At 38.2% G+C, this 21,971-nt stretch overlaps 11 protein-coding genes across 11 annotated transcripts; 4 read left to right on the top strand and 7 right to left on the bottom strand.

Moving 5' to 3' along the window:
• Positions 1–1,080: 1,080 nt before the first annotated feature.
• MTD1 (methylenetetrahydrofolate dehydrogenase (NAD(+))) lies at positions 1,081–2,043 on the top strand (the record flags this gene model as incomplete). The annotated part of the gene is made up of 1 exon (XM_033911807.1): positions 1,081–2,043. The coding sequence occupies one exon, from the start codon at positions 1,081–1,083 to the stop codon at positions 2,041–2,043; it is 963 nt and encodes a 320-aa protein (XP_033767698.1).
• A 148-nt stretch (positions 2,044–2,191) lies between these two features.
• RPF2 (rRNA-binding ribosome biosynthesis protein RPF2) lies at positions 2,192–3,226 on the bottom strand (the record flags this gene model as incomplete). Its single annotated transcript, XM_033911808.1, has 1 exon — positions 2,192–3,226. One exon carries the CDS (start codon positions 3,224–3,226, stop codon positions 2,192–2,194), a length of 1,035 nt encoding a protein of 344 aa, XP_033767699.1.
• A 285-nt stretch (positions 3,227–3,511) lies between these two features.
• Positions 3,512–6,985, top strand: NUP133 (Nup133p; the record flags this gene model as incomplete). Its single annotated transcript, XM_033911809.1, has 1 exon — positions 3,512–6,985. The coding sequence occupies one exon, from the start codon at positions 3,512–3,514 to the stop codon at positions 6,983–6,985; it is 3,474 nt and encodes a 1,157-aa protein (XP_033767700.1).
• Positions 6,986–7,101: 116 nt separating this feature from the next.
• On the bottom strand, positions 7,102–7,503 carry DAD2 (Dad2p; the record flags this gene model as incomplete). The annotated part of the gene is made up of 1 exon (XM_033911810.1): positions 7,102–7,503. The coding sequence occupies one exon, from the start codon at positions 7,501–7,503 to the stop codon at positions 7,102–7,104; it is 402 nt and encodes a 133-aa protein (XP_033767701.1).
• Positions 7,504–7,735: 232 nt separating this feature from the next.
• HBS1 (ribosome dissociation factor GTPase HBS1) lies at positions 7,736–9,571 on the bottom strand (the record flags this gene model as incomplete). Its single annotated transcript, XM_033911811.1, has 1 exon — positions 7,736–9,571. One exon carries the CDS (start codon positions 9,569–9,571, stop codon positions 7,736–7,738), a length of 1,836 nt encoding a protein of 611 aa, XP_033767702.1.
• A 208-nt stretch (positions 9,572–9,779) lies between these two features.
• MRPL20 (mitochondrial 54S ribosomal protein mL58) lies at positions 9,780–10,367 on the bottom strand (the record flags this gene model as incomplete). The annotated part of the gene is made up of 1 exon (XM_033911812.1): positions 9,780–10,367. The coding sequence occupies one exon, from the start codon at positions 10,365–10,367 to the stop codon at positions 9,780–9,782; it is 588 nt and encodes a 195-aa protein (XP_033767703.1).
• A 175-nt stretch (positions 10,368–10,542) lies between these two features.
• On the top strand, positions 10,543–13,761 carry PRP16 (DEAH-box RNA helicase PRP16; the record flags this gene model as incomplete). The annotated part of the gene is made up of 1 exon (XM_033911813.1): positions 10,543–13,761. The coding sequence occupies one exon, from the start codon at positions 10,543–10,545 to the stop codon at positions 13,759–13,761; it is 3,219 nt and encodes a 1,072-aa protein (XP_033767704.1).
• Positions 13,762–13,886: 125 nt separating this feature from the next.
• OMA1 (metalloendopeptidase) lies at positions 13,887–14,924 on the bottom strand (the record flags this gene model as incomplete). The annotated part of the gene is made up of 1 exon (XM_033911814.1): positions 13,887–14,924. The coding sequence occupies one exon, from the start codon at positions 14,922–14,924 to the stop codon at positions 13,887–13,889; it is 1,038 nt and encodes a 345-aa protein (XP_033767705.1).
• A 178-nt stretch (positions 14,925–15,102) lies between these two features.
• TVP38 (Tvp38p) lies at positions 15,103–16,116 on the bottom strand (the record flags this gene model as incomplete). The annotated part of the gene is made up of 1 exon (XM_033911815.1): positions 15,103–16,116. The coding sequence occupies one exon, from the start codon at positions 16,114–16,116 to the stop codon at positions 15,103–15,105; it is 1,014 nt and encodes a 337-aa protein (XP_033767706.1).
• Positions 16,117–16,330: 214 nt separating this feature from the next.
• TGL4 (triacylglycerol lipase) lies at positions 16,331–19,063 on the bottom strand (the record flags this gene model as incomplete). Its single annotated transcript, XM_033911816.1, has 1 exon — positions 16,331–19,063. One exon carries the CDS (start codon positions 19,061–19,063, stop codon positions 16,331–16,333), a length of 2,733 nt encoding a protein of 910 aa, XP_033767707.1.
• A 620-nt stretch (positions 19,064–19,683) lies between these two features.
• On the top strand, positions 19,684–21,819 carry PXL1 (Pxl1p; the record flags this gene model as incomplete). Its single annotated transcript, XM_033911817.1, has 1 exon — positions 19,684–21,819. One exon carries the CDS (start codon positions 19,684–19,686, stop codon positions 21,817–21,819), a length of 2,136 nt encoding a protein of 711 aa, XP_033767708.1.
• Positions 21,820–21,971: the final 152 nt, after the last annotated feature.

Raw genomic sequence — 21,971 nt, forward strand, 5'->3', positions numbered from 1 at the left:
CCAGGACTTTTTTCTTTACGGCTTGTCGGTCTATTGATCTGTTGCTTCCTGGGTCCCCTTCTGTGCGGTATATACCTCCTGACCAATTGGGAAAATGTAGATGAGAATGACTTTAAGTGTGAATGCCTATTTAGTAGTATATTCGACAGCTTGAATTATGTTTGTTTGTGGAGGAAGATTATTTCAATGTCTCTCTATATACTTTCTCGGGTATTTTAGAGAGACAGGAAGCTAAAAAACAACCACTTGGACCAACTCATAAAAAGGTGGCATGGACAGCCAAAAAAGGGCCCAAGACAAGGTATAGGCTGCTAAATACGTCTTCCCTTTACGTCAATCATAGATTATGCGATGCCCAAAAATTTTTTCACTTCGGGTAAGCCCGCCTGAAATACAAGCACTTTCAATAGAGAAACGCTATGTCCTCGTTTGAAGTCAGATTGGGCCATACTAATACAACTCCAATTACCACCACCTCATTACAATGGCCTACCAAACATTTGCAACAGCAATTTAGAGTTGTTGAGTGTGCTGCTTTTTCAATTTGTTGGCGCGGCGATAACATTAGTAGGCGCAACTGTAACATATTTCGAATGAGTCTCCAAAATATCAGCCCACTGGGACGGTAGTGAATTATTGGTACACCCTGCTGCCTCTATAAATCGATATTTTTTGGTATTATCAATAATCCCAAAATACCCTAATAAGCCCTAATGTTTTGCGAATGACCGAAGACCTTTTTTTTTTATTCAAACACAAAGCCTGGCAAAAAATGCAAACCCTGCGACTCTTTTCGGCGGAGTCAGACCGAATCAACACAAACCCTAATATTCCACAATGAACTAGTGAATAGATTTCCACAACGTTGTAACGACTTATATTACTATCTTTACAATTATGACATATTGACTCAGTGGAAATAGAAAAAAAAGCAGCTACGCAAAGTATTTAAGTGCCTTGCAACCAGGTTCTTCTTGGCCGAGGCCTAATACATTCTTGTCTATCGAGGTCTACAGTATCGCAAAGCACAGTAAAATTAATTCTATTCAACGCATCCCATCAATATAAATCTATAGAAAAATGTCGAAGCCTGGTCGTACTATTCTAGCAAGTAAGGTCGCTGAAACTTTCAATACCGAAATAGTTAACAACGTGCAGGAATACAAGAGGACGCATAATGGTCAAGGTCCTCTTCTTGTAGGATTCCTAGCTAACAATGATCCTGCTGCTAAGATGTATGCTTCCTGGACTCAAAAGACTAGCGAGTCGATGGGGTTCCGCTACGACTTAAGAGTCATTGAAGATAAGGATTTTTTGGAAGAAGCGATAATACAAGCTAACGGCGACGACTCCGTCAACGGTATCATGGTATACTTTCCTGTTTTCGGTAATGCTCAAGATCAGTATCTGCAACAGGTTGTGTGCAAGGAAAAAGATGTTGAAGGGTTGAACCATGTTTACTACCAAAACCTGTATCATAACGTCAGATACCTGGACAAAGAAAATCGTTTGAAATCCATTCTACCTTGCACACCACTAGCTATTGTTAAGATATTAGAATTCTTGAAAATTTACAACAATTTGTTACCAGAGGGGAACAGGCTGTATGGGAAGAAGTGCATAGTCATTAACAGGTCAGAAATTGTCGGTAGACCACTGGCGGCATTATTAGCCAACGACGGCGCCACAGTGTACTCAGTGGACGTTAACAACATTCAAAAATTCACTCGTGGTGAAAGTTTAAAATTAAATAAGCATCATGTGGAAGACCTCGGAGAATACTCTGAAGATTTGTTGAAAAAGTGCTCTCTTGATGCAGATGTAGTTATCACTGGTGTCCCTAGCGAAAATTACAAATTCCCCACCGAATACATCAAAGAAGGTGCTGTTTGCATCAATTTTGCGTGCACTAAAAATTTTAGTGACGATGTCAAGGAAAAGGCCTCTCTTTACGTTCCAATGACTGGTAAAGTTACTATTGCAATGTTGTTGAGAAACATGCTACGTTTGGTAAGGAACGTGGAATTGTCTAAGGAAAAATAGGAAATTTGTGACTGTTCAATAAGCATAGGTAAAATAGAATACATAAAAAAATTAAGGGAAAAAAAAAAGATCATTATAATGTACTTACTACATACATATAGAATTTTTCTCTCCTAGATTATCATATAATATACAAAGTTTATGGGTCTTATTTCTTCTGTCTTTTAGCAGAGGGCTCAATATCAGTCGCACTGACGAACTCTTCCTCGTATTCTTGCCCATCATCCGAATACGATGCTTCATCTCCGTAGTCTTCATCCACTTCGCCATCGCCTTCTTCTGTTCCTTGATCGAATTTGGGCTTCAAACCTTTCATCTTTCTTGTTTGTAGTTTACCCAAATCTTGCTTACCCATGTGGATTCTACCCAATTTATCTCCCATGATGTCCAATTCTACATTCTTCTTTGTCTTCATTTCTAATTGTTTTGCCTTCTTGTGAGCTTCAGTGACCATATCTGGACTTGGAGTATGAATTCTGCCGATTTTGAAATCCAAACGTGGCCCAATCTCTACCAATTCAATACGTGGCAATCTCTTACCACCTTGATCGCTCTTGTAACTCTTTAATTTGTAAACACGAAATAGAACGTTCGGCAATGGTTCACCATCTTGGAAGTCACCTTGAATGGTCATGGAAATGACATGTTGTAATCCCGCAACATCTTGTAAATCAGTAGATTCGCCTCTAAAGAAATCTAAAAACAGAGATTTAATTTGTTTGTATACAGGATGTGTATCAAATGCAGCACCTTGGAATGTAAATATAGGCTTCAACCCCACGGTAAATGTTAATTTCTTGAAATCAGATAACAACTTGAAATTGTCCGCGACCATTAGTTCAATCATGTCATACACTTTGTAACCAAATGTACGTACAAAAGTCATATTGTTTTTACGCTTTTTGGAACTTGTCATCAGCACCATCAATGAACAGTCATTCTTTTCACTAAAAAACTCCAGTGGTGACATATCTTCGAAAGGGTGAATATCATTCTTACGATTGAACCTCTTCATGTCTGGCTTCTTCAAGGCACTCAAATCTACCATAATATCGTGCAGATTCTTGTTACAAGTCTGGCCTGGAATGAACAGCGCTTGCTTGACATTTTCCACCAACTTGGCTTCCCTCTTTACCAAAGCTCTCTTGGCTCTTGCATTTTTGGGCTTTACGGTTCTAATCATTTTCTCTGCCAGTATTCTCGTAGCTTTCTCGATATAATGGCTTCGGTACAACTCATCTACACACCAAATCACTTTTCAATAATGCACTACACTATAAAGAAAATTCGATCCTTAGCTCATCGCAAAATATGAAAAATTTTCAAACCGTGTAAGACGATATATAATTTAGGATTTAGGAATCAAAATAGCTGAATAGACCAAAATATACACCATTTAGCAATAGGTCAAGAGGAGCTCGAGCATAACGTTACATCCAACCCAAGTGAACTAAATTTGAATAAAAATATGAGTGAAAAGAAGGTGCACCTTCGGTTGCGGAAGGAACTTAGCGTACCCATTGCGGTCGTCGAAAACGAATCCCTGGCGCAATTGTCCTACGAAGAAGAAAGCCAGGCCTCTCTAATGAATATTTCGATGGAGCAACAGCAGTTGAGGTTACACTCACATTTTGACAACTCCAAGGTCTTTACAGAAAATAGCAGATACGTAGTCAAAACCCTTCAAACAGACTACAATAGTGGATTCAGTAACGGTGACCAATTGAATGGATATATCGATATGCAAATTGGATATGGGCTAGTCAATGACCATAAGAAAGTTTACATCTGGAATATTCACTCTACTCAGAAAGATACACCTTATATAACTGTACCATTTCGTTCTGATGATAATGATGAAATAGCAATTGTGCCTAGGTGCATACTAACTTTTCCTGCTACAATGGATGAGTCTCCGTTAGCACTGAATCCTAATGATCAGGATGAAACTGGAGGACTCATTATTATTAAAGGTAGCAAAGCGATATACTATGAGGACATCAATTCTATAAATAATTTAAACTTCAAGTTATCTGAAAAATTCTCTCATGAGTTAGAATTACCTATCAACTCTTCAGGTGGAGAGAAATGTGACCTAATCTTAAACTGCGAACCTGCTGGTATAGTACTTTCTACAAATTTGGGCAGAATTTTTTTTATTACCATTAGAAATTCTATGGGCAAACCTCAATTGAAATTAGGCAAACTATTGAATAAAACTTTCAAGTTAGGTATCTGGTCCAAGATTTTCAATACAAACAGTTTAGTTGTCTCATTACGTAATGGACCGATCCTCGGTAAGGGAACAAGGTTGGTGTATATTACTACCGACAATGGAAATTTCCAAACATGGCAATTATCTGCCACTAATTCCCACCCAACAAAATTGATTGATGTCAACATTTTTGAAGCCATTTTAGAGTCTCTGCAGGATTTATACCCATTTGCTCACGGTACGTTGAAGATCTGGGACTCCCATCCATTACAAGATGAAAGTTCACAACTTTTTCTGTCATCCATTTACGACGATTCAAGCAATGAAACATATTATATTCTTTCTACGATTATCTTCGATTCTTCTTCTAACAGTTTTACTATCTTCTCCACTTATAGATTGAACACATTTATGGACTCGATAGGTGACACAAATTTTAAACCGAGGATATTTATACCTCAGATGGAAAACGCTAACGACACTAATGAAGTAACCTCCATTTTGGTAATGTTCCCTAATGCTGTGGTCATTACTCAGGTTAACTCAAAATTAGATTCTAGTTATTCATTGAGAAGGAAATGGGAGGATATTGTTAGCCTTAGAAGTGACATTGAGATAATCGGTTCTGGTTACGACTCAAACTCTTTGTATGTTTTAACCAAACAGATGGGTGTACTACAGTTTTTTGTGAGAGAAAATGAGGAAAATGATTCTAAAGCAAATGTTGGATTTGTCAAATCTCATGTTGATCAAGCCGTATATTTCTCTAAAATAAATTCAAATCCGATAGATTTTAACTTACCGCCAGAAATTTCACTAGATCAAGAATCTGTTGAACATGATTTAAAATTAACTAGCGAGGAGATTTTCCACTCTAACGGTAAGTACATACCACCTATGCTAAATACTTTGGGACAACATCTCTCTGTCCGTAAAGAGTTTTTTCAAAATTTCCTTACATTTGTTGCTAAGAACTTCAACTACAAAATATCGCCCGAACTCAAATTGAATTTGATTGAAAAGTTTGAGATTTTGAATTGCTGTATCAAATTTAATAACATCACCAGACAATCCGATGTATTGAACGATATATGGGAGAAGATTCTATCGAACTATAATCTAACTCATAATGAACACTTAACGACTGAAGCAGTTGTTATCAACAGTCCCGATATATTTCCTGTGATCTTTAAACAGTTTTTGAACCATGTTATATTTGTTCTGTTTCCATCACAAAATCAAAATTTCAAGTTAAATGTTACCGATTTAATCAACTCATGCTTTTATGATGGAATTCTTGAAGAAGGTGAAAAAACTATAAGGTATGAACTTTTGGAGTTAGACCCAATGGAGGTTGATACATCCAAACTACCATGGTTCATTAACTTCGATTACCTAAACTGTATCAATCAATGCTTTTTCGACTTTACATTTGCATGTGAAGAAGAAGGGAGTCTAGCCTCTTATAAAGAGAGTTTGTTAAAGATTGTTAAAATTTTATATTATCTGTTCAACCAATTCAAAATATGGATCAACACGCAACACGCTGAATCTGTAAATGCAAATGAAAATTTTATAAATATTAACAACCTTTACGACGATAACCACTTGGACTGGAACCATGTACTTTGTAAGGTTAATCTGAAAGAACACTGTCTCCAAATAGCAGAATTTTACAAAGATTTACCTGGATTGGTACAAACACTGCAAACATTAAATCAAAATGACTCAACGACCATATCATTATACGAGGCATTCTTCAACGAATTTCCCGAAGAGTTCAGTTTTACCTTATTCGAATATTTAATCAAGCACAAAAAATTGAACGACCTGATGTTTAGATTCCCAGAGCAACACGACCTTTTAATACAGTTTTTCCAACAGTCCGCTCCAAAATACGGTCATGTAGCGTGGATCCAACAAATACTGGATGGATCGTATGCGGATGCCATGAATACTTTGAAAAACATTACTGTTGATGATTCAAAGAAGGGGGGAAGCTTGAGTGAATGTGAATTGCATTTGAATGTTGCGAAATTAAGCTCGCTGCTGGTCGAAAAAGATGACTTCGACATTAATAGCTTACGAAAGATCCAGTATAATTTAGACACAATCGATGCTGAGAAAAATATTTCGAGCAAGTTGAAGAAGGGAGAAGTTCAGGTATGTAAACGCTTCAAGAATGGCCCGATCAGCGAAGTTTTCAATATATTAGTGGAAAAGCTTAAGTCAACAACAGTAATCAATCTATCGGACCTCGTTGAATTATATTCTATGCTTGACGATGAAGAGAGCTTATTCATACCGTTAAGGCTACTTTCGGTTGACGGAGACTTATTGAATTTTGAAATCAAAAAGTTTTTGAATGCTTTAGTATGGAGAAGAATCGTCTTACTGGACAATAGCAAAGAAGGGGATAAACTGCTTCAGCATATAGTCAAACGTGTTTTTGATGAAGAGCTACTCAAAAATAATGATTTTCCATTGCCCAGTGTGGATCTTCTATGTGACAAATCGTTAGTGACCCCAGAATACATAAGCGAAACATATGGCAGATTTCCCATTGATCAAAATGCTATACGTGAAGATATATATGAGGAAATATCTCAGTTGGAAACGTTAAATTCAGATAACTCACTCGAGATAAAGTTACACTCGATTTTTGGCTCTGTAGCAGAAGAAAAGAACTATACTATCAATTATGAAACCAACACTGTAGAATACTAATATTTATAATACAATTTTACATATACAATAAATTTTACTGGGGAAATATATATATATATGTACTATTATCGCAACTGCCTTCTTAGAATTTATATGGGACCTTTTTTTCTTTCCGTTCATTCGTTACCATCCACTCTGATTCTGACCATTGTTTCCGGCAGGGGTACCAGATCTTCATCTTCATCATTTCCTTCGTTATTCTTATCGCTTTCTTGAGTTTCAATGCCTGCTTCATCAGATCGTTCAGACTCGTTTTTCTTAGAATCTTTCCATGGTCCTATTTCATAGTCACCCTCTGCATATTGCAATAATCCCAGACTAGCTTGTGATATATTGTTTATTATAGAGTCCCAATTGTTCATCAATTGCGCCACTGATTCTGCATTTGTTCCCATTTCTTTGATCTGGTCATTTAACTCTGTTAGCTGAATTTTTAAGCCATCCGTCAAACTGGTGATCTTTTGTAATGACTGAAGTTCTTTTCGCTTTGTAGTAATCTGCTCATCTATTGAATCCATGATAAATGTTTAGATTTCGACTTTTTCGAACCTTTTTTAACTGTTTTCTAGGCGTACTTTGAACCAATTATTCTGGTTTATTGTCGCTCTTAAACCTTTTTTAAGTATTTTCGTATCTTTATTTTCGCGCTACATCAAATTCCAGCATTAAAAAAGGATTACTATTAATGTATCAAATTAAGAAAATTACATACAGAAGCGTATAAACTTGTTATCATCTATTTTCACCATTCTACTGGGATATTTCAAATATCTTACCTGCTGCAATGGTTCTACCGTCCTTCCTGAGAACAACTCTACCCAAACGGTCATTTTCACGGGCAGTCAGTAAAGGAATCCATCTCTTCACTTCAATTAGTTCTATTTCTACTAAAGCTTGTTGTTTAGAACCTAAGTGTCTAACCTTTTTCTTGCTTAAATTGCCGTCCTTGTCTATCAATGAAATTAATTTTTTAATCCTAGCAGGTTGCTCTTTGACTCCGATGAAGAGAATAAAGGGTGTTCCTGGTAACAAAGGTCTGTTCATCTCAAAGGTGGTTAACTCCAAGACAAAACACTGTGCCGAATGAACGGACGGATAATCGACTGATGCTGCCAAATCACCGTTTTGAATATCTTCTGGATAGGCTTTGCGCAACTTCAAGGTAACAAAATCACCTTTGATGGCAACATCCGTCTCTTCGTGATTTGTTGATTGTCCCTGCTGAGAACCCACTTGAATTCTATCTACAATACAACTCTGTTCCGATGGATATATTGTCAACGATTCACCGGGTTGAATAGAACCTGATTCCAACTTTCCTGAAACTAATGCCAATTCGTTACTTGTTTTTTTCAATGGGATGATCTCCAACACAGAAAACAAAAACGGATCTTCTTTGGTAATTTCTTCACTCTCCTTAGAAATCTTCAACGCCGCATTTTCCAAAGTAGACATTAAGTTAGGACCATTGTACCATTGTCTCACTTCATCTGTATACCCTATTTTATAAACACCTTCTCCAGAAAAGCCACTGATAGGTACCCAACTGATATTATCCTTACAAAACCCAATATCAACCAAGTAGGGCAACAGTTTCAATTTGATCTCCTCAAACCTTTCTTGCGACCAATCAACGTTATCCATCTTGTTCATAGCAATAATCAGATTGTGGATTCCGAGACTGGATGCTAGCAGCATGTGCTCCTTTGTTTGCCCATCCAAGTCAAATCCCGATTCGAAGGCATTGGTGCTACAGTCTACACAAAGTATAGCCATATCTGCTTGCGATATCCCCATTATAGCGTTTGGAACAAAATCCCTGTGGCCCGGTGCATCCACAATGGTAAAATTTGCCCTTTGGGTAGAGAAATGGGATGTACAAATGGACACTGTTACACCACGTTCGCGCTCCTCATTTGTTTGATCCATAATCCAGGCAAATTTAAAGGATGACTTACCAATGGTTTCGCTCTCCCTTTGTAGTTTTCTCAGTTGAGATTGATTGACAATGTTCAGGTCATAAAGAAGTCTGCCCATCAGAGTTGATTTCCCCGCATCAACATGACCAAGGACCACAAAACTTAAATGAGGCAACGAGGATTCAATAAATGCAGAAATATCACGAGGTTTCTTCGGTTTTGTTGGCACCGTAGTCTTATAGTATCTCTGAACTGTCTTTTCGTCATTGGCTCCCTCACCATGGCGTTCATCTTCACTGTCTTCTTCGTTAAGCCAATCTGGAGGCCCATTATTTGGCCTTTGTTCCGAAATTGATGTGTCTGCCAGTTTTTGAGTGACTTTTGCAGTCCCATTAGCAGCAGCAGCCGGATTCTTTGGTGTCTTCTTCTTCTTCAAAGCTTTCTTCAATTCCGTCAGCGTGCTTTCCAACTCGAAATTATTATCGAACAAGGCCAGCTTTAGTGAAAGATTGTCCCAGCCTTGGTAATCTTGCAACTGCGCCTTCAAAGTCGGGAATACTTCGTTTATTAGTTCGTATTCGTCATCATTCAAATAATCATCAAATTCACCTTCGTCGTGAAAGTCGGGCATTTCGTCTGCTCCATCGCTGTAGTCACTGTAAGACATCTCTTCAGTCGATAATTTTCAAAGCAGAAGCAGTTTGGTTGCTTTCAAACTGTACTTGTACTCTCTTTAAGCAGCTCAGTGGTTGACTTTCATGTAATATGTTAAAGTCACACTAATGGGGGTGTGTCCGTGCATTGTGATCAATATATGAATACGAAGTGCTTATAGAATAGTATTTACACGATTGTTATTATATTTATATAGCATTTCACGCCTGATACCACAGGAGTTTTCTACGCTTACGGTCCTCTCTGGCTACATGCCTCTTGTCCTTCCAGCGTGATTGGATTTCTTGCAATCTACTTCCCATATCTTGCACATGTTGTTCACTTGGCTTCGAGATTATAGATACAAATAATGGCGAAATGCCATACTTTGCAGCCAAGAATTTGCGTGTGTACTTTTGGGGATTTTCATGACGCAGTCTCTTAATCTCATCGATTTCGTGAGGCCCCAGGTGATACGTCTTGCCGTTCACTGTGCTCTTACCTACGAGAACATTTGGGCACTGCTTCGCCTTAGTGCCTTGAACAGGCATGTCAAACCCTCTACGAGGGTCACTGGCTGCCATAAAGCTACGCGGAATAGTCTCACTATTAACAGACCCTGTTGCGATGGACTCTGATGGTTGATAGTACATTCCTGGAGCATCTTTGTGTTTTAAATACCCTTTATAGTTAGATGCGCTCTTGGTCTTGTTGTAAATCGATGTCGCTTGTGTTTTCGGGAATCCAAATTGCTTCCAGGCAGATCCCCCAGTATGGAGCGATCTGCAGCACAAACTTCTGCCAATCATTCTTCGTGCTATTTTACTTTGTCTCTGATATTACAGTTTATTCTGTTGAAAGAGTATCTTTTTTTTATTATTTCTAGTTTCTCTAATAATAAAAGCGATGAAAACTGAAAAATTCATGAGATGATGTAGATAATGATACACAAAAAAGGCCAAAGAACATACAAATACCGCTGGTATGGGAAATCTAGGGTGTGAGGAAAGGGTAAAAGATATATTTAGTGAGCTTACATCAAAAGAACTAACACCTGGGTTGCTTTTGACACTGCAGAGACTGGCGCGAAAGCCGAACACTAACCTAAAACAATTTATTGCCGGGTGTAAAGCTTTGACGAAACTCCGCAGCAACAATACAATTACCTTCAATGAACTTCGAGAGCTTCTCAAAAATAGTCCCGAAGAGGACTCGACAGGCCCAAAGAAAATTGCACCTTCCATAAATAAGAGAAAGAAATTTAAGATCCAGTTGGACCTTGATGACAATGAAGATGAGCTGGATTCTCCCATTCAAAAGAAACCAGCGCCTACAAAGACGTTGTTCAAGAGGATAGATAAATTAAAAGCCAAACAGTTGAGGCAATATTCTCCTATCATAAAGGATCCTTCCCCAAATAATGAACAGCAGCGGACAGAAAATGGTCATAAAGAAGCAAGGGAACAGGAACCGTCTCGAAATGAACTAGTAGAAGAGGATAGGGAATGGTACGATAATGATGATGACTACGGGAATCATGTTCCTGAGTCTCTGTCTGAAATACCGGAGGATGTGAAAACACCACCTGTGATTAAAAATATTGATAATGATGATGCTTTACGAAATACAGTTCAATTGTACCCCATCCCGCTGAAGCAGAGAATGGAATGGATCCCTCCCTTTTTGTCAAAGTTTGCCCTTGAAAACAAAGTACCCACTTCCATAATCATTGGATCCATCTCCGAGACGTCCAGCCAAACAGCCGCTTTAGCCATGGTAAACCCATTCAGAAATCCTGACAGTGAATTTTCTGTGAACGCTAAACGAGGTAGTAAGCTAGTTGCTTTGAGAAGGATAAACATGGAGCACATCCAGCAATCTCGAGATAACACTACTGTTTTGAATACTGCCATGGGAGAGGTGCTAGGCTTGGAAAATAACAATAATGCAAAAGGTGAGAGCAGCCGAAAGATCAGCGATGATGAAGCTGTGCACACACCGTCGAAAAATGAGATTAAGCGTACTAAAGAGCAATTGCCTGTTTTCCGCTGCAGATCTCAGTTATTATCATTGATAAGAGAAAACCAAGTAGTGGTGATAATTGGTGAAACGGGCTCAGGTAAAACTACTCAACTTGCACAGTATTTGTATGAAGAAGGATATGCCAATAGCAAGGGGAAATCTATTGTTGTTACGCAGCCGAGAAGAGTAGCAGCCATGTCCGTCGCTAAAAGAGTTGCAATGGAAATGCAAGTTCCACTGGGTAAAGAAGTGGGCTATTCTATCAGATTCGAAGATGTGACGGATTCCGAATATACAAAACTTAAGTTTGTGACGGATGGTATTCTACTCAGAGAGACTTTATTAGATGATACACTTGACAAGTATAGTTGTGTCATTATTGATGAAGCCCATGAAAGGTCATTGAACACAGACATCTTACTAGGTTTTTTCAAAATTTTACTGGCACGAAGAAGAGATCTAAAACTCATTATCACTTCTGCGACAATGAATGCCAAAAAATTCTCTACTTTTTTTGGCAATGCTCCGCAATTCACGATTCCTGGAAGAACTTTCCCCGTGCAGACCATATATACTTCCAACCCTGTGCAAGACTACGTAGAAGCTGCTGTTTCTCAGGCTGTGAAAATTCATTTAGCAAATGATTGTTCGAGCGGTGATATTCTTATCTTCATGACAGGTCAAGAAGATATTGAAACGACGTTTGACACTTTGCAAGAAAAGTTTTTGCAAGTATATTCAAAAAAGTACGGTACATCAAACCTTGAGGAGATTAAAGATATTGAAATTTTGCCAATTTACTCAGCATTACCTGCAGATTTACAATTCAAAATTTTTCAGGACCTGCATGGCACTAAACGGAAAATTATAATTGCGACAAATATTGCTGAGACCTCATTGACCATCAAAGGGATCAGGTATGTTATTGATTGTGGGTATTCTAAATTAAAAGTTTACAATCCAAAGATTGGTCTAGACAGTTTGATAATAACACCCATATCAAAAGCCAACGCTGACCAAAGATCCGGAAGGGCGGGTAGGACTGGACCGGGCACTGCATATCGATTATACACAGAAGATACTTTTAAAGAGGATATGTACTTGCAAACAATACCTGAGATCCAAAGGACAAATTTGTCAAACACTCTTCTACTACTAAAATCTCTGGATGTTACTGATGAATTGAGTAGGTTCCCATTCATTGACAAACCACCCTTACAAACATTCCTATCTTCATTGTATGAGTTATGGTTCATAGGAGCTATAGACACCAAGGGACAATTGACTCCATTGGGATTACAGATGGCAAAATTTCCCTTACAGCCTTCTCTTTCCAAAATTTTATTAATTGCTGTACAAAACGGCTGCAGTGATGAAATGTTAACAATTGTGTCCATGCTTTCTGTTCCACAAGTCTTTTATAGACCCAAAGAAAGACAAAGAGAGGCAGATATTGCAAGAAATAAGTTTTTCATTGCAAAATCAGATCACTTAACGTTACTAAATGTTTTTGTACAGTGGAGGGCAAACAACTTCAGTTCGCATTGGTGTAACAAACATTTCGTCCAATACAAATCACTTGTTAGGGCGAAAGACATTCGAGATCAGCTGTTAACGATACTTAAATCTCAAAAAATTCCTGTCATTTCTTCTGGTAAGGATTGGGATATCATTAAAAAATGTATTTGTTCGGGCTTTGCTCATCAAGCAGCTAAAATAAAAGGGCTACGGAATTATGTTCACTTGAAAACTGGTGTAAGTGTTCAATTGCACCCTACGAGTGCATTACATGGGTTGGGTGATTTGCCCCCTTACGTCGTATATCATGAATTATTAATGACTAGCAAAGAATACATTTGTTGTGTTACTTCCGTAGATCCATTCTGGTTAATGGAATATGGTGGGTTACTCTACGAAATCAAGCGTGTTAAGAATGATGAGGAATCTGGAACCACAGGTCTCTTTGGTGAACACTATGAACATGCTGTTGACAAGGTTGAAGATGAAATAGACATCAATATTAAAAGATACAAGAATATGAGAGATAACGTTGTACAGAAGCTTAAAATGGCGGACGATTCAAACAAAGGTGAAAATGAGCAGAGATTTCAAAAGCAAAATACTTTAAACAGCAAAGAAAATTTAATTAAACCTTTCAAAAGAAGGAAGCCTTTTTTTTAGTCTATAAAAAAGAATCGCATCAATAGGTAGAAATCTCATATATTTATATTATTATAGTTATGTGCATGCATAAAACAAAACAAAATTATTTATTGGACACAAAGAAAAGAGCATATGGAGAGTGTCTACATTGAGAAGAAACTTTTATAATAGTTGCCCATACTGCTACAATCAGACCGTTCATATATTTCATTAGCCTTTGGCAACCATTTCGTCATATTTTCTATTCTACGAGTGCTTGCAGGATGTGTACTTAGAAACTCCATATTTACGACATCCCCTCTATTTATTTGCTTCTCAAAGTTTGCCATTCTTTCCCACACTTTTATAGATTCTTGTGGCTGGAAACATGCCCTTGACATTATCATTAAACCAACGTAGTCGGCTTCGGTTTCCATTTGTCTTGATGCTGGCATTCGCAAAAATCCATCTAATAAAATATTGTTGATAACGTGGGCACCGGTAACAGTATATAATACCAAGCCCAATAGAGAATATATTGGAGCCTTTGACAGATTTTCAGCTGTGTGTCTTGCCAGCTGATGAGCAAATTCGTGCGCTAAAACAGTGGCAATACCATCATCATTAGCACAAATGGGTAAAATGGAGCTAAATATGAACACTTTGCCTCCTGGTAAAACGAATGCATTTGGTGAGGCAGTTGGATCATTGACTACATGGATTTCCCACTTGATTCCGTCCAGTAATGAGTTGTCTACACTAGGGTCCTTGTAAGCAGCTTCGACGATTTTCATGAAAATATTCTCGATTTTGATGGACAGGGGGTGTTGTGGAGGTAGTATTGCCTGTTGCGTCTGTCTCCAAATTGATTTATATGTGTAATTTCCGATAGTCAACTCTAATGGACGCGATACCCAGATGAACCTGGACCTATCGCTTACTGGTGCTTTATCCAAATGTGTAAAATAAAACAGGGAACATCCACCAAATAATAAGGCCAAATATTTTCTTGATGACTTGTCGAGAAGGAGGCTTTTGAATGACGACTTTTGGGAATAGTCTCCATTGTTAAACCGACGATATGAAGGACCGTTGCCATAGTTGTAACATCGCGTTAACTGAACACGAGATAAAGTAGGCTTCAAAAATCCTCCAATGCTCCCTTTCGCAAATCCTTTGAACCGAGTAATGTTGCGTAACATTTCTTGTCTTCTGGCGTTCTCTAATTTAACTAAGAATGGGTGATGTCCCTTCGAAAAATTACTTTTTGTCTTTTGAGTTCTTTATATCGGATGTAGAAGAAACAAGTAGTAGAAGTGGCAATTTGAATTGTCTATACAAAACCCATTTAGCTAAGCTTGTATAAATGTATATAGAGAGTCATACCTCAAAAGATAATTCTGGTAGTTGATCAGGAGATACTTGACGATCGCGGTTCTGTAGTTCCAAATATCTTTTCTTAGTTTTGAAGTACAGGAGCCATGCTGTTAGACTTAGGATCAATAATGTGACCAGAATGCTTATCAAATCAAATACCCTAGATCCAGTAGATTCCGATTCTGCAAGGCTCTTTACACGAGAACCAATAAATAGATAGATGAAAAGTTTTGGTGTGGTTAATATGTTAGCAATCGAAAAGTTGCGTACTGAGATACCGTAAACACCGGCTATGGCACCGTTAGTTAAAGAATACGGGAAGGGACACAGTCTCAGCAGAGCTAGAATCCAATAACTATTATTTTCTTGTAAGATAGAAGCCAATGCCTCAAATCTTCTATTCAAATGCACAAGTTTCTCTGCCCTTGAATGTAGGATCGTTTTGAATACAATGAAAGAGGCAATGGAACCTGTTACAGATCCTAAAGCTAGTGTAATCCATCCCTCAAAACTGACACCATAAATCAACCCAGTAGTCGTGGATAATAAGGAGTAGCCGATCATAGGAGGAAACGCGACAAAGAATATTAACACCATTAAGATAAAATGTGTTGACATCTTTTCTCTCAAATCGTTCGAAGTAACAACTACTTTATGCAAAATCGCATCATGGAAGACGAGCAACAATATACCCATTATCATTACCAGTATACCGAAAAGGACAATGATAATCTGTTGCCACAAGCGTAACGAGTAAAAATAAAACTGTATTTTTTGAACGTTCTTCCTGATATTATGCATCAATCTTTCTCTGGGGGACATATTATAAATGTCCAAAAAATCATCGTCATTAACATCTACCTCATCATTGAACGACAATGCAGCATTAGTACCGACCCTTTGCCCATTATTACTATTTGGCATAACGTCGTTGTCAAAGTCTTCGAAGAAGCCATTAAATTCATCATCGTCCTCTTGGCCCATATTAGCATTCCCTGCTTCGTAAGACTGACTCATTTGTAAAACCAATATCTTTCTTTCATCAGAATACTTTCCTCAAAATCTGTTGAAGGTACTGATCTAGTAGGGTGGCTTTTTTTCTTAGTGCAGCTCGAAAGAAAATAATGATTTCCATTTCCGCTTCGAAAATGATTTGAATGAGAAGACCATTCGAATAAATATGTAGATGAAAAAGAATATCTAGATGATATATAAGCAAGCCCGTGCTTTCTTAATGGGTTATATTAGTGGTGCTTTTCTGATGCATTGAAGATGAAGGCCTCGATCGAAATGGTGAGCTCTTTGTAGCTTGAGAAGGGGGTCTTCCATCAATGCTATGACGCCTAAAATTGTCTGCCAAATCACTATGAATCATTGCGTCTGAATCGAAATTACTTATGAGTCTCAATGTGGGATGATCTTCTTTATCTGGATCTGTGTACAATATGTTGCTACTGCTGACCCATTTTTTGTTCATATGCCTTAAATATCTACTCTTCCGGCCAAAATGCAGTTTCTTATCTACCATGGCAGGTGTTTCAATGCTGGCAGAATGTGGGATAAGTTCACGACTTTCCGGCTCATAGGTTTTGACATCCATAGGAAACATTAGTCGGCCAATGCTTGTCTTTTTTTGCAGAATTGGCGGAGGGTGCCCGTTAATTTTGCTAGATTGTCTCAATATTCTAGATGTGGGAGAGGCAACTGAAAATGAAAAAGATTTCGCTGGTCGCCTTGAAGTTGAAATAGTATCTGATTTCCTTCTTTGATGACGCGGATTTAGTGAGGCAGAGGTAATGGAATATCGCGGTCTAAACCCGGAAGGTGACCGCCCATATGTGCTTGCATTTTCCCGTAGAAGTAACAAAGAGTTGGTCGATTCAGATTCTAATAAGTTGTCGTCTAAGACATTGGAAATATGATTGTCACCCTTAGTTGGAGTCCTTGTTAGCAACGTCGAATTTGCTGGGTCTTTCGGCTCCTTTGAGGTTTGCTCTGGAGCTTTAATTAATCCAATAACTGAATCTGCAAATTGTAGGGGGGTCTTCAGAGAAGAAGTGACAATCATCCTACCTTTGATATAAGAGATCGCCTTATCCAGAGCAAATTCTTGACCACAGTGATTTTGAATAATGGAAACCTTAGGCCACGTAGCTTTTGCACCATTGGTGATTTCCCTTAATAAAAACTCTTTTGTTGGGTTTGAAAGCAGCTCCTTTATCCTAAAAAGCATACACATGTCGGGCAAGATAGTGATGTCGCCAGAGTATTGTTGAGATAATACCGATCTCAGTTTCGTAAGGGCGTTTTTGGCAATCCCCATCTCACTGCCAATTTCTAAAATATGAATAGCTTCATTGGCCATGAAATTGTATATGCTGGATAAGTTTTGCTTTAATCTTGCACTAAATTCGTCTTCAATTTCTCCGCCTACACAGGATAATGATAGTTTCAAAAACGGGAACACGTGGATATTCACTTGGCATGCAATAATATGGTCAACATTAAACATTTCAGAAAGACGAGATATAGGCAAGTCATTATCCACAGAACCATCGACAAACTTGACAGAACTACTACCAGTCCATGGTTTCCTTTCTCCCGTCTTAGGGTCTTTTTCGTAAAGGGGACTCGAGGGGAAGATTCCCGGTAATGAACATGATGCACAAACGGCAGACCAAATTAGGACGTTTGGTGCAGTTAGATTATTTAGTAAGCGTGGTTGTTCGAATAACGATGCTGGCGAAACGGTTATGTTCAAAATTTTCCCCGTTCTATTATATGCTTCCCTGAATGTTAAATCTCCCAAAAATTCTATCATTGTATTTACTAAATGTTTGTTATCGAACCAGGTACCGTTTTTGAAAAACCTAGATATCTTTATTAGTAAATTTTCGCTTTCACTCTTCTGTTTGTCATCTTTGAAAATGTTAAATTCTTTATCCAGGATATGATTTAGTAAAACCGGAATTTCTTCCTTATGATGTACAGATAGTATACTGGCTACAATTGCACCAGCACTGCTACCACTGATCACTCTGGGTAATAAATCCAATTCAAATAGAGTACCAAGGACACCAATGTGGAAAAGACCAAAAGTACCACCCCCACTAAGAACTAAAGCGGTACGACCAATATTCCTTCTTGTCTGTTGCAGTATACCCAAAAGGTAACTATCATCAAGATCGGACTCCATTAGCGATTCTAATGCTAGCCTGGACTCCATCATATACTCGTCAATTAAGTATTTGGTACCTACATGGGAGTGCCTATATAGGTTTACATTCCCCATATTTCCCAGGTTTCGCACCCAGTTGGTCCTTATGATATACAACAGTTGAGCATAATTCCTGTTCAAGCGCTCTTCACGCATTCGAGAAGTTAAATCTTTTATTAACTTGTAATCATACAAAGGGCTTTCCACTTTCTGCTTCCATGTTGTTTTCCCAGTGAGATCATCCAATCTTGCACCTGCAGAACACCATTCTTCAAACGACATCGCATGTTGCTTCTGTGAACAGACCTTGTCGATAAGAATGTCCCTTTCATAATTGCCCACAAAAACATTATAAAGAAATGACTTGCATTTACTGGCTAAAGATGTCCTTTGCTCTTCATCTTCACCTTCACTCGCCTCAACCATTTCGATATCATTATTTTCATTTTCAGTGACTGTCTCCTGGTCATCATCAAGTTTATCTTCGTTTCCTGTGTCCAGGTTAAAATTTACTGTGTTCGTAGTTTTGTTCCTACCAGTTTGCAGTCTTTTACCGATATCCTCCTCAACTCTTTCAGCGTTCGCATTATCCTTATTAAGCCTACTAGACTTGTTCTTAGGGTTTAAAATGGGAATTATATTTTGAGAACTGCCCAGGATCTGTTCATAGTATTTTTCAATTAGTTGCTGCGTAACAAGGAGAGGCTTATTTTGTGTAGATGTAAGATCTGATATTTTGTTGCTCATCCAGACTTTTATTACATATACGTATATATCCCTTCGATAATGACTACAGCACTAATTTTGTTGATCAAATACTTGAATACAAGCCTCTCCTACGAGTATAATAATGTCACAGCGACAATCTGAATTATTCATACTTTATAATTGTGGTTTCGCTTTCATAGTCGCAATTATCGTATGAGGAGGGTAATAATTAAACCATATTATACCCTATCTTTTTTAAATCCCTTGAATTATTTTTCTTATTTTCTAAGTTGTACCCTACTTATAATAGAAAATACACCTAATGACTTTTTTTATGCTCCTAGCCCTAATTCACTCGAAATTTTCAATTCGCGTTCTCTTTCAATTCCATGAATAATAGGACCATGAAAAAATAAGTAAATAATAATAATAGAAAAGCTGAAGTGCTGCAAATTTAAAAAGTGGCTTTAGAATATATTTCGCTGCGTTGACTATTTGATTTACACAGTTCAAGTAGGGTAGTACAGCCGAATTTTTAAAAGGGATAGGGTTTTTTCTTCCTATTGGACTAGTGGATTTATTGAGCTTCTTCAAAGGTAATAGTGAATAACGTAAGGGGAAACACAAGAATACATTCAGTAAAATAAACGCCCAAGTCAATGTATAACTCAATCTACGGTTCCCCCTTTCCTAAAATAAATCCAAAGGTTCGCTACAAAACGGCGCTGGAGAGAGCAGGGTTTGACACTAAGCCACGCAATCCATTCAGTAGCCAGAGGAATGCTTCCACTGGAAGTTTACAACCTTCTGTGAGGTCGTCGCCCATAACCCGTCAAAGAAATGTATCCACTGCACCATCTGTTCCGGTTACGACGAAGAGTGCGTATACTGCGTCTTCAAAGAGTGCTTATTCATCCGTAAAGGGCGAGTCTGGTATTTATCCGCCGCCCGTACTGGAGAAAAGTGAGAGGCAGAGTGCAATTTCTTCAAAGAATAGCAATTTTAGGTCTTCGAGGCCCGCTGACATATCACTTCCTATTTCCAGACCTAGTGAGCGTGCTTCACAGGAGGATCCCTTCCGTTTTGAACGCGACTTAGACCGTCGGGAGGAACAATATGCTTCTTCTAGACATGCAAGTAGATCACCTGCTAACATGGATTCCCGGGTTGCAGATAACTCCCCTTTCAATTTTGAACAAGAGGGTGCTGGTAGTAGTGAAAGGGAACAAGATTTGAGCCCCATTGAAAGAAGTTTTATGATTTTGACTCAAAACGACACTGCAAGCCTTGTAAATTCTATGAATCAAACCAATAACAGAAGTGTTCTCGACCAAGAATTCGAAAATGAGCAGCTAAAAGAAGAAAGCTCAATTGAATATCAGAAGGCGGAAAAAGAAGAGAAAGAAAATGATGTTGAAAGTCTTAATTTCGAGCCAGATCCTAAACTACAGGTAAATTTCGAAAATGAGTCACTTCAAAAAGATTTTCCAGAAGCACAAGAAGACGAAAAAAACACAGTGTCTAATATTCCAGAAATAAGTGTTACGAGGGAAAGTACTACACCGTCCTTATTAATCGACACAATAGACTCTAGGCTATATCCTCATGATAATTTTGCTGGCCTAGAATCTTCAAACGAAGAAAAATTACCTGATATTTCGTCATTGTCCACAAAAGTCGAAGAGTTAAGTCTCAGTGGTTCAAATGAGAAACGTCTTTCAACAACCTCATCAGAAAATGTGGAAACACCATACACTGCTACGAATCTCCAAGTTGAACAGCTAATTGCTCAATTAGACGACGTCTCACTATCTAGAAATGCTAAGCTCGATATGAACGGCAATTCCCTGAATGTAGTGGATAGAAAAGCTTCTAGATTCAAAAAGTCAAGCGCATATTTATCTGGGTACCCCAGTATGGATATGCCTGTAACTCAGCAAACATCCATTATGCAAAACAGCGATGCGAACTTATCCAGGCAAACTATTCTGGTGGATAAAGATGATGTTGATAAAGATGATGCTGATAAAGATGTACCATCTGCTTCTACAACCAATGGTGGCACGCCTATATTTTACAAGTTTAAACAGTCAAATGTACAATCCTCCAATGATGAAGGGAGCGGTTTGCAAGAAACTTTCAAAACGAAACTCCCTACAATTGAAGCTCTACAACTACAGCATAAGTCCAATATAACAGATTTGAGAGAAGAAATTGATAATTCCAAATCGAATGATTCTCATATGCCAGCTAATGGCGGATCTACGGGATACAACTCTGATGCAGATTATAAAGAAACGGAGCCCGTAGAGTTTAAATATCCGCCTGGGGAGGGACCTTGCAGAGCATGTGGCTTAGAAGTCACAGGGAAAAGAATGTTTTCCAAAAAGGAAAATGAACTGTCAGGTCAATGGCATCGTGGATGTTTTAAATGCATCGAATGTGACATCAAATTTAATAAACATGTTCCCTGCTATATTCTAGGGGATGAACCATACTGTCAAAAGCACTATCACGAGAAGAATCACAGTATTTGTAAAGTTTGTTTAAATTTCATAGAGGGCGAATGTCTGGAAAATGATAAGGTGGAACGGTTTCACGTGGATTGTTTAAACTGTTTCCTATGCAAGACTGCTATTACCAACGATTATTATATATTCAACGGGGAAATTCCATTGTGCGGTAAGCACGACATGGAAGCTCTTTTGAAGGAAGGTATCGACAATGCTACACCAAGCAATGATAAGAACAACACCCTCTCCAAAAGGAGGACAAGACTCATCAACTTCAACTAGCATCTCTACCCATCTGTCTTTCCTCACGCCCATGTTTCATAACATTCTTAAAAGGATTTTTTTTTTATATTATTAGTTCAACCGTGTTCATTTATAAATTTTCATAGCGCAGGAAAAAAGGAATCTGTGTATTTATGGAACCAGCATTGGCT

This window comes from Saccharomyces paradoxus, chromosome XI, assembly GCF_002079055.1.
Source record: "Saccharomyces paradoxus chromosome XI, complete sequence".
In the NCBI taxonomy this organism is placed as follows: domain Eukaryota; kingdom Fungi; phylum Ascomycota; class Saccharomycetes; order Saccharomycetales; family Saccharomycetaceae; genus Saccharomyces; species Saccharomyces paradoxus.